At 41.1% G+C, this 12,238-nt stretch overlaps 1 protein-coding gene across 1 annotated transcript in view; it reads right to left on the bottom strand.

Moving 5' to 3' along the window:
- Positions 1 to 7,206: 7,206 nt before the first annotated feature.
- Positions 7,207 to 12,238, bottom strand: part of TARBP1 (TAR (HIV-1) RNA binding protein 1) — a 117,833-nt gene continuing 112,801 nt past the window's right edge. The window contains 4 exon segments of the mRNA XM_011989377.1: positions 7,207 to 7,617; positions 8,279 to 8,415; positions 9,200 to 9,324; positions 9,483 to 9,674. Of these exon segments, the coding sequence (XP_011844767.1) occupies positions 7,449 to 7,617; positions 8,279 to 8,415; positions 9,200 to 9,324; positions 9,483 to 9,674 (623 nt within the window). The 3' untranslated portion in view covers positions 7,207 to 7,448.

Here is a 12,238-nt window from a genome sequence, read left to right as displayed (position 1 = left end):
TACTTTTTTCTTTTTTTTTAATTAGAGGATGGATAGTAGACAGATAAAATTTATAATATACATAGAAGTGAAATAAATGGGAGTTAGCATTTTAATACAGGCAAGAACTATTACAACAGCCCAAGTGAGAAACGATGAGGGTTTGTGGAAGGTTTATAGGGAAGAAGGGTGAACTTAAAATATACAAGTAAAATAATAAAAGCCATCTATAAAAAAGCCTATAGCTAGTATCACACTTAATGTTGGGACAGTAACTGGATGTCTAGCTAGTCCAGTGAGACAAAAAAGAAAAAGCATACACACTGGGAAGGAAGAACTAAAACTAGCTCTACTCACGTATAATACTATCTTACAGAATGTACCAATGGATGCACGAAAAGAGCTCCTAGAACTACAAGACAGTCATAGAAAGGTTGCAGGAAACAAGGTCAATATACACAAGGAAAACTATATTCCTATATACCAGCAATAAACAATTGGAATTTTAAACTTAAAAATACCATTTGTGAATAGCACCAAAAAAAAATTAAAGGAATACTTAGGTATAAATATAATATATGGAGGCCTGTATGCTGAGAACTAGGAAACACTTGGAAGGAGACTACATCAGATTAAATGGAGAGGTATACAGTTGGCCCTCTGCGGGTTCTGCATCCATGGATTCAACCCTGAACAAAAAATATTCAGGAAAAGGAAAAACAAAAGAGTAAAAATAAAAATTTAAAAATCGAGTATAACACCTATTTACATAGCATTTACATTGTATTAGGTATTATAAGTAATGGAGATGATTTAAAGTACAGGCATACCTCAGATATTGCAGGTTTGGTTACAGACCACTGCATTAAAGTGAATTATCACAATAGAGTGGGTTACACAAATGTTTTGGTTTTCCAGTACACATAAAAGTTACGTTTATACTGTTGTCTAGTAAATGTGCAATAGCATTGTCTACTTACTTACTGTATATACCTTAATTTTAAAATACTTTATTACTAAAAAATGCTACAGATTCTCTGAGCCTTCAGCGAGTTGTCATCCTTTTGCTGGTAGAGGGTCTTGCCTTGATGTTAATGGCTGTGGACTGATCAGGGTAGGGGTGTGGTTGCTGAAGTTTGGGGTGGCTGTGGCAATTTCTTAACAATTAAGTTTGCTGTATTGATTGACTCTTCATCTCACAAAAGATTTCTCTGTAGCGTGCAATACTGTTTGACAGTATTTTACCTGTAGTAGAACTACTTCCAAAATTGGAGTCAATTCTCTTAAACCCTGCTGCTGCTTTATCACCTGAGTGTGTGTCATATTCTAAATGCTTAGTTATTTCAGTAGTATTCATAGCATCTTCACCAGGAATAGGTTCCATCTCAAGAAATCATTTTCTTTGCTCATATCCATAAGAAGCAACTTCTCATCCACTCAAGATAATGAGATTGCAGCAATTGTCACATCAGGCTTTTTTTTTTTTTTTTGAAACAGGGTCTCACTCTGTCACTCAGGCGGGAGTGCAATGGTGCAATCTCAGCTCACTGCAACCTCTGCTTCCCGAGTTCAAGCGATTTTCCCACGACAGCCTCCCGAGTAGCTGGGACTATAGAGGCGTACCACACCTGTCTAATTTTTGTATTTTTTGGTAGAGATGGGGTTTTACCATGTTGGTCAGGCTGGTCTCAAACTCCTCACCTCAAGTGATCTGCCCACCTTGACCTCCCGATGCTAGGATTACAGGCGTGAGCCACCGCACCTGGCCAGGCTTCACTTCTAATTCTAGTTCTTTTGTTATTTCCACCACATCTGCAGTTCCTTCCTCCGACCTGAACTCACCTGCTGCCTTATTAGCCCCTAACAAGTTGCCTGTCCTTTAAAACTCTGAAGCCAGGCATTGACTTCTCTCTAGCTCTGAAAGTCCTAGATGGCATCCTCTTCCAAAAGAAGGCTGTTTAATCTACACTGAAATGTGTGTAGTGTAGCCACCTTCATCAGTGATCTTGGCTAGATCTGGATGATTTGCTGCAGCTTCTGCATGAGCACTTGCTTCTTCACCTTGCACTTTTTTGGAGATAGCTTCTTTCCTCACACTTCATTAACCAATGTCTGCTAGCTTCACAGTTTTCTGCTGTAGCTTCCTTACCTCTCAGCCTTTATAAAAATGAAGACAATTAGGGCTTTGGTCTGGATAAGGCTTTGGCTTAAGGGAATATTGTGACTGGTTTGATCGTCTCTCCAGAAAACTCAAACTTTCTCCATATCAGCAATAAGATTTTCACTTTCTTATGTGTTCACTGGAGTAGCACTTTTAATTTCAAGAACTTTTCCTTTTGCATTCACAACCTGGCGAAGCATTTGGTGCAAGAGGCCTAGCTTTTGGCCTGTGTCAGCTTTTGACATGGCTTCCTCACTAAGCTCTTTCATTTCTAGCTTTTGATTTAAAGCCAGAGACATGCCACTCTTCCTTTCACTTGAGCACTTTAGAGGCCATCAATAGTGTTATTAATTGGCCTAATTTCAATATTGTTGTCTCAGGGAATAGGGAGACCTGAGGAGAAAGAGAGATGGCAGTCAGTGAGAGGAGCTGTCAGAACACACCCTTTTTTTTTTTTTTTTTTTTGAGACGGAGTCTTGCTCTGTCACCAGGCTGCAGTGCAGTGGCACAATCTCAGCTCACTGCAACCTCTGCCTCCTGGGTTCAAGTGATTCTCCTGCCTCAGCCTCCTGAGTAGCTGGGACTACAGGCACGTGCCACCACGCCCAGTTAATTTTTGTATTTTTAGTAGAGAGTGGTTTCACCATGTTGGCGAGGCTGGTCGCAAACTCCTGGCCTCAAGGGATCCGCCCACCTCGGCCTCCCAAAGTGCTGGGATTACGGGCGTGAGCCACCACACCCGGCCAGAACACACATTTATCAATTAAGTTCACCATCTTATATGGGTGCAGTTTGTGGCACCCCAAAGCAATTATAAAAGTAACATCAAAGATCACTGATCACAGATCACCATAACAGATAAAGCAATGAAAACATTTGAAATACTGTGAGAATTAGCAAAACCTAACAGAGAGACACACACTGCTGAGAAAATGGCACAGATAGATTTGCTTGACACAGGGTTGCCACAAACCTTCAATTTGTAAAAAATGCATTATCTGTGAAACACAATAAAATGAGGTATGCCTGTATAAGGGAGGATATGTATAGATTATATGTAAATACTACACCATTTTATATAAGAAACTTGAGCATCTGCAGATTTTAGTATCTGCAGAGTCTTGGAGCCAATCCATCATGGATACTGAGGGACGAATGTACTGTGTTCATGGATGAGAAGACTCACTATTGTTAAGATATGGTTAAATTCTCCCCAGTCTGATCTATAGGTTCAATACAACCCCAATCAAAATCTGAATAAGCTTTTTTGTAGATATTGACAAGCTGATTCTAAAATTTATATGGAAAAGTGAAGGAACTAAAATAGTCAATTCTAAAAAGAAGAACAAAGTTGGAGGATTCACATTACTTGATTTCGAGACTTATTTGAAAGGTATAGTAATCAACACAGTATGGTATGGGCAAAACGAAAGATACAGTTTAATGGAACAGTAGAGACCCATACAAATACTCAACTGTGTTTGGACAGAAGTACAAAGGCATTTCAACACAGAAAGGATCATCTTTTCAACAAATAGGGCTAGAAAAATTGGATATCCAAACACACCAAAAAATAAACTTTAACATCCTCACGCTTTGTACAAAAATTAACTCAAAATGGATCATAGATCTAAATGTAAAATGTAAAACTATAAAACCTGTAGAAGAAAATCTGAAGAAGTACTGCATGATCTTGTGTTTGGAAATGAATTTTCAGATAAAGCATCAAAAGCACAATCCATACAAGTAAAAGCTAAATTGGACTTTATCAAAATTAAAAACTTTTGCTCTGCAAAAGATACTCTTAAAATAATGAGGATAAATTATAGACTGAGAGACAATATTTGCAAATCATATGTTTTATGAGGAACTTGTATCCAGAATAAATCTTGTAATTCTCAAAATAAGAAAATCCAGTTTAAAAGATAAGATTTTGTACATCTCAGAAGATATACTCTGAAAAATATATGAAAAGATGCTCCATGTTATTAAACATTAGAGTAATGCAAATTAATACCACAATGATATAATCACGACACACCTATTAGAGGGGCTTAAAAAGTTGACAACACCAAGTGCTGCTGAGGATGCAGAGCAACAGTCATTCTCTGCTGCTGGAAATGCAAAAAATAAAGCCCCTTTGGAAAATAGTTTTTTACAGAGTTAAACATACACATACCTTATGACCCAGTAATCACACTCCTAGGTATTTCACCGAATAAACTGAAAACAAAACCTGTATATGAATATTTATTCAAAGCTGCTTTATTCACAATCACCAAAACCTTGAAACAACCAGATGCCTAAAACAGAGGAACGGATAAACTGTGATACATCTATGCAATGGGATACCACTCAGCAATAAGGAAAAATGAACTTCTGATTCACACAACATAGATGAGCTTTAAATGCACTTTCCTATGTGAAGAAGCCAGATCCAAAAGGCTACATATTATATGCTGCCATTTATAAGATTCTGGAATAGGTGAAACTAAAGAATAGAGAACAGATCAGTGGTTACCAATGGTTGGGATGAGGAAACGCGTTGACCATGAAGGGGTTACACAAGTAAACTTTGGGTGACAAAACTGTTCTCTATGGCACTGTGATGACAGATCCATGAGTTCACACTTGTCAAAACCCAGACTGTGCACTACAAAGAGTGACCCTGAATGCACATTAAAATAAAATCAACCAGGATATTGGGGGGATTACGATATGGAATGCAGGTTGTAATGAGTCTAGTTATATTATAAAATACATGACATAACCCTTTTCAAAGAGGTGGGTAAGAAAGGGACTGACCTAAGTAACTGGAAAACGGTGTTTTGACCAGACACTGTAAGGCTATGGGCAAAAAGAACTGTACACAGTTGCTAAATTTGCAATTCTGAAACTATGTTTATATTAGGATTGAACAAATAAGTAAATATAGATAATGAGAACCAGGTCTATGTCAGAAAAAGCAGTTAAAAGCAAGAGGTGAATGTTAGAATGAATCCTGTGGTGCTGGATTGGTGTCAGAGATACCAGTACAAAGTCACATTTATGTTCACCTGTCTAGACTGATAAAGGCAGAAATATCTATAGATAAGTACCTACATGGGTTGGTAGACATACAGATCCCCTAGCTCCATCCACTGACAGGGCTTGTAATTTGCATAGCGTCCAAGTATTCCCCCAAATATTAATTACTGTGGTAATTTCAACAGGTGCCCCTGAATTCTTTGATACTCCTCCCCACGACAGAGTTTACATTCCTTACCCTTTAGTATAGACTGGGCTTAGTGACTCACTTTTTTTTTTTTTTTTTTTTCCTGAGATGGGAGTCTCGCTCTGTCGCCCTGGCTGGAGTGCAGTGACGCGATCTTGGCTCACTGCAAGCTCCGCCTCCCGGGTTCACACCATTCTCCTGCCTCAGCCTCCTGAGTAGCTGGGACTACAGGTGCCCACCACCACATCCGGCTAATTTTTTGTAGTTTTAGTAGAGACGGGGTTTCATCGTGTTAGCCAGGATGGTCTCGATCTCCTGAACTCATGATCCGCCCGCCTCGGCCTTCCAAAGTGCTAGGATTACAGGCGTGAGCCACTGCGCCCAGCCCAGTCACTCACTTTTAACAGACTGAGGAAGGGGACAGGTAGCTTCACAGAGAAGAATGTGGCAAGCGCAGCCTTCACCCAATGATGGGGGTGGTCCATCCTGCTGGTGCCATGCGCCATCACACGATGCAATGGGAAGGCACCTGACCACTGGCATGTTCTTCCTTAAAACCCACAACCTGTCTAATGAGAAAACACCAGACAAACCCAAATTATGGGACATTCACAGAATACTTGGCCAGTACTCTTCAAAAGTGTCCAGGTCAGGAAAGACTGAAGATCTGTCAGAGATATGAGGAGACTAAGGGGACATGCAATGTGGTATCCTGGGTTGGCTCCTGGGGCAGAAAACAGAGTGGAAAATGGGATACCTGAATGAAGCCTATAGACTAGTGAAGAGAACCACTATCAATGGTTAATTTCTTAGTTTTGATGAAGGTTACCATGGTTATTAAGATCACATTAGAGGCATGTGAGTAAAGGGTGTATGAAAACTTTGTGTACTGTCTTCGCAACCCTTCTGCAAAAGTTATTTCTAAAGAAAACTACAGAAGAGAATATTTACAGGTAATGGACTCAAATTTAAATATTCTTAAAAAGGACCCAGATATAATTGAAGTTCACTGCTGGGTAGTGCTAAATAGTTACTCATAAATAATTAAGTAATAAATGCCAGAGAAAAAAATCAAAAGAACAGAAACAGTCAATCAACACTTACAGGTTCCATTCTGTTTCGATAATGATATACAGGAGTAATTCAACTCCTTTAGATCCATGTTCATAGTTGTCAGAACCACTATTTGATCTCCGTGTGCAAAGGTGATATGAAAAACTTCATACAAACTTTTTTTTTTTTTTTAGATGGAGTCTCATTCTCTCACTCAGGCTGGAGTGCACTGGTGCCATCTTGGCTCACTGCAGCCTCTGTCTCCCAGGTTCAAGCAATTCTCCTGCCTCAGCCTCCCAGGTAGCTGGGATTACAGGTGCACGTCACCACACCCAGCTAATTTTTGTATTTTTAATAGAGACAGGGTTTCGCCATGTTGGCCAGGCTGGTCTTGAATTCCTGAGCTCAGGTGATCCACCCACCTTGGCCTCCCAAAGTGTGGGGATTACAGGCGTGAGCCACCGCACCTGGCCATAAACTTACTGTGAATGATTATGGCCTAGTTCATGGCTTTCAAAAGAAATTAAAGCCTATTGCCTGAGCATTCTGAGCCTCACAGGGACGCTGGCTCTGCATCCTGCCAAGCGTGCTTCCTGAGGGGGGTACCGAGATGGAAAGTGGCACAGAGGCTGACGACCCCTCTTCATTCGGAACCTTTGCCTCAACCTCCCTGGTCTCCTTATGACTGAAGGGTATGAGTGTTGACAGATGATCGCTGCTTTAACTCTGCACTATCCTAGACCATATTTCTGAGAATAGGCATTTCTAGGAAATAAATTATCTCTTAAAAAATCCATTCTTTTATTTCCACAACTGCTTAAAATATTTTATTAATGGAAGAATACAATTTAACAAAAAGTGTTTATTAAAGGGGAAAATATATAGTATTATGTTTAAGGCACATGGCAAACTTTTGGCATTAAATTGCAAGAAAAAAGAAATACAAATTATCACAGTAAATTTCAGAATCTGTTTCTTTAGTCCAAATAGTTTTTTAAAAAAAGGTTTGAACAGCACCAGCGCTTCACTGAGGAAGGCACATCATGGCTTGGCGTCTCCGTGCGAGAGCAGCTGCTGCCTGGTGTACTCCCAGATCAGCAGGGCGCCACTCACGTGGACATTCAGGGAGCGGATAATGCCCTGTTGAGGAATTTCCACACAAACGTCCAACTGCTGGATCAGATTTGCTGGAATTCCCTCACGTTCATTTCTGAGGAAGAAAATGGAAGAAGGGTTAGTTTTCCTGTAACAAACAATTTTTCTCTTTGATATTCTAGTTTTTATTTACGTATTTATTTTTCTCTTTGATATTCTGAATGTTACTAAAAGAGACATTAACAAATGAAGTTAAGTCTGTAGCACTGGGAAATAAGTAAGAGTGTAAGAAAAAGACTGATGGGTCAATTCCCTGTTCACCTGACGATGCCGGAGAGATGAAATAAAAGGAAAGCCCGGGGGGCTTCTTATAAATGTTACAAATCAAAGAAAAGTGCAGGTATGAGCAGGAGTCAGGGTAAACTGTAAAACAGAAAGGTAACATCTTCCTAGCCGGGCACGGTGGCTCATGCCTATAATCCCACCACGGAGGCCAAGGCGGGAGGGTCACTTGAGGTCAGGGGTTCGAGACCAGCCTGGCCAACATGGTGAAACCCCGGGTGGTGTAGCATGCCTGCAATCCCAGCTATTTTGGAGGCTGAGGCCCGAGAACTGCTTGAGCCCATGAGGCAGAGGTTGCAGTGAGCCGAGATTGTGCCACTACACTCCAGCCTGGGCTACAGAGTGAGACTGTCTCAAAAAAAACCCCGAAAACCTAACATCTTCCAGTGGTTTGGGGCTCAGAGAATATACTATGGACAAGAGAAGATTCTTACCCCAACAAGAGTAGAGATTTCTCAGGAAAGCAATATTGGGTTAGGTCTAAACTTTTGGCAGTTTGTTCCACTCCAATGATGGTATAACCTTCTGTTTTCTTCTGTTGCAGATAATCAATTAGGTGAGGTGGTTTTACCTGAATATTAGTTTAAAAAGAACAGAATATTCATTCAGTTATAGCCCCGCTTGGAGTAAATTAGACTTAAAAAACATATTAACCTCAACTTAAGTCTTTTTAAAAGAAAAAGAACAGAATCATACATTATAAAAAAGAACTCTCCCAACATGATATATATATATATATTTTTGAGGCGGAGTCTCGCTCTGTCTCCCAGGCTGGAGTTCAGTGGCCCAGTCTCAGCTCACTGCAACCTCCGCCTCCCGGGTTCACACCATTCTCCTGCCTCAGCCTCTAGAGTAGCTGGGACTATAGGCACGCGCCAGCACACCCAGCTTTTTTTTTTTTTTTTAGTAGAGACGGGGTTTCACTATGTTAGCCAGGATGGTCTCTATCTCCTGAGCTTGTGATCTGCCCGCCTCGGCCCCCAAAGTGCTGGGATTACAGGCGTGAGCCACCGCGCCCGGCCAACATGATATAAATTTCTAAGAATTATTCCTAAATCAAGAGTGGGCTGTAACAGGGTATGTTTTACTGAACAGAAATCTACATTATTGATGATTTCTAAAAATGTGACCTATAAAAAAATAAGTAGAAAAACAGAAGTGAACTGTATTTTACTTTAAATACTGTTCTTAAACGATTAAAGGCTGCACTGCTATAAATATGCAAAAGAACTAATACACAAAGAGCACTACAAAATATTTTTACAAATACAAACTTTTTAAAAAAACTTCTGGGTTCACGGGTACATGTGTGGGCCTGTAATAAGAACTTGAATAATAAATTCCTCTCCACCCACCTCCACTAGAGGAAGCCACTGTTCCGCGGAGACGCTGAGGTGCTGGAACTGTTTGTCGCTGATACACTGAAGGCTGCCAACAACGAGCGCCGAAGCCCCAAATACCTCACAGGTCCTGCACAGTCCTGCACAGAACACCTGGAATCATTCCGATTGTTCCCAACACAATGCTAAGCTCATCATGTCCCATACAGTCCTTTGAAGCTCCCGTGGCAGTGGATTCATTAAAAAATGTTTAAGACCAAAAGATTGTAGGCAAGCTCCTGGAAAACTACCACTTTACCTCCTAAATTGGTTGGTTTGTCGATGAGCGAGGCCACGACGATGAGTCTACTAATTGACTTTCCAAGTCTGGCAGCACGATCCTGAAACAGGAGCTCCAGGTCTAAGTCGGGAACACGATTGTTCCACGGGATAATCTTCTTCTGAACGTCGGTCCACTCTGCTTGGTTATCTGCTTCGACCAAATTAGTACCTGGGAAGGAAAAAGAAAACAATCCCACATATAAATAAATCTGAATCTCTATATATTTATTTATACATGTATATGTATTTTTAAGAATTTGAAATACTTTAGAATGAGATGTATTTAACTAAAAAACTTCATTTGGACTCGGACACAATTCTCGTTTTTAGTAGCAATTTTTAAGTTTTCAAACTCAGCTCTACTAACCAATATACTGTGATACTTCATGAAAACATGAGATACACATTTTTTCACATTTTAGCATATCTGAAATCGAGACACATCTTAGAATCAGAGTATCATAGTTTGGTAACTTTTTTTTTCCTTGGAGGTACATAAAATAATGATGTATCTTACAAACAATAGCATATTAGATTAGGATTTTCTGTGGAAAGACTGTATTTCTGAAAACAATATAATAAAATATCTACGATAATTTTATAAGTGCTTGGGGTAACTTTTCTAAAATGAAGGATGTTGTATAAAGTAGTTCTCTTGACAGAAGTGATGAGGACACAGAACGTTACTAGCCTATCTGACTGCAGTGTTTTCACCTCTGTAGTACGGGACCGAGACTCTACCTCTCAGGCTCTTCCTCAACTCTGTCCTACTCCAAACTGCTTTCTGAGCAATCAAGGCGCACTTAGTTCACTTAGGATAGGAGAGACATGCAAATAACTGTAACACAGTACAACAGCGAAGGTAATGCTCACACAGAAAGGAGTTACTAATGTCTAGGGGAGGGAGAGGCAAAGGGTAAGACCCCGGAAGGCTCACGGGAAGGAAGGAAAAAGTTTGCAAAGCAGACAGTAGATACAGCGCGTGCATATACATGGGATGTGCGAGCAACATGGTTCGGGCAGCAGCAAGTACCTTGGTTTAGTGCACAGCCTGCAATGGAGTGGAGGGAGATGGCTCAGACCAAAGGGCTTTGCATATAATGATAAAGAACTTATTCTACTGGCCGGGCACAGTGGCTCACACCTGTAATTCCAGCACTTTGGGAGGCCAAGGTGGGAGGATCACCTGAGCTCAGGAGTTTGAGACCAGCCTGGCCAACATGGCAAAACCCTGTCTCTACTAAAAATACAAAAAAATTAGCCAGGCGTGGGGCTGGCACCTGTAGTCCCAGCTACTCGGGAGGCTGAGGCAGGAGAGTGGCGTGAACCCAGGAGGCGGAGCTTGCGGTGAGCAGGTGTGCCACTGCACTCCAGCCTGGGCAACAGAGTGAGACTCCATCTCAAAAAACAAAACAAAACAAAACAAAAATACAAACAGCCAGGCATGGTGGTGGACGCCTACAATCCCAGCACTTTGGGAGGCCAAGGCGGGAGGATCACCTGAGGTCAGGAGTTTGAGGCCAGCCTGGCCAACATGGCGAAACCCCGTCTCTACTAAAAATACAAACATTAGCTAGGCGTGGTGGTGGACGCTTGTAATCTCAGCTACACGGGAGGCTGAGGCACGAGAATCACTTGAACCCATGACGCAGAGGTTGCTGTGAGCTGAGATCGTGCCACTGCACTCCAGCCTGCAGCCTGAGAGACAGAGCGAGACTCTGTCTCAAAGAAAAAAAAAAAATTATTCCACAGATAAAAACCATTAAAAAATGTTAAGGACAGTAACAGTACTGCTATGTGTTTTACAAAAATCTCTTTTAATAGCTATGTGGAGGCTAGAAAACCAAAGGGGCTTTTGTACTAGTCCAGGTAAAGACAATGCCAGTCTAAATTAAGACAAAGCAAGAGGGGCTAAAGAAGAGGAGGAGGAGGCAGCTTTGGGAAGTGAAATCGCCAAGACTGGGTAACAGATGGATGTGGCAAGAGCAAAAACAGGACAAGAACGACTTCCACGATGACTGAGTGACACCATTAATAGGGCATACAGAGCAGGCAGTTTTGGGCAGAAAGGCAAACTGAAGTTGGATATGGTGATATTTCCAGAGCTTAAGGAATATCCTAGTGCTGAGGTCCAGTCTGTTCAGGACAGAGGCTGGGCAGCAGATAAGGACTTGAAGGTTATAGTTGCACAAGCGGTGGGTTCAAGCTGGGGACATTAATAAATGTGTTCTGGGAGAGCATGAAGAGTGAGAAGACGACTGGGCCAGTGAAAACCTTCAGTGGCAGGAGGAGAGGTTGGTCAGAGGGTACAAAGTTAGTTAGTCAAGAATAAGCTCTTGTGTTCTAGTGTACAGTACAGTAAGATGACTATAGGTGACAACAATGTATTGTATCCTTCCAAATAGCTAGAAGAGGGGATTTTCCATGTTCTCACCACAAACGTGAGAGGTGACGGGTATGCTAATTACCCTGATTTGACCATTACACAATGTATGTATGTATCAAACCATCACTGTACCCCATAGATATGTACAATTATTATTTGTCAATTAAAAATGAAGTAAAACTTTTATAAAAAAGAAAACAAAATTAGGGGGGATGCTAACATTTAAGCCTCGGCATGGAGAGCCTACTACAACATGCCCCTGTTTACCAAAAACAGGCAGAACAGACAGACCTCGTTAGCCATTCTGCCCTTCCAGTAACGCTGTATTTCCCTGCTCCGCTTTACGC

The sequence above is a fragment of the Mandrillus leucophaeus genome, unplaced genomic scaffold, assembly GCF_000951045.1.
Source record: "Mandrillus leucophaeus isolate KB7577 unplaced genomic scaffold, Mleu.le_1.0 Scaffold350, whole genome shotgun sequence".
NCBI classification, from domain to species: domain Eukaryota; kingdom Metazoa; phylum Chordata; class Mammalia; order Primates; family Cercopithecidae; genus Mandrillus; species Mandrillus leucophaeus.
Note: the sequence above shows the minus strand (reverse complement) of the source record. Positions and strands in the feature narration are given on the sequence as shown.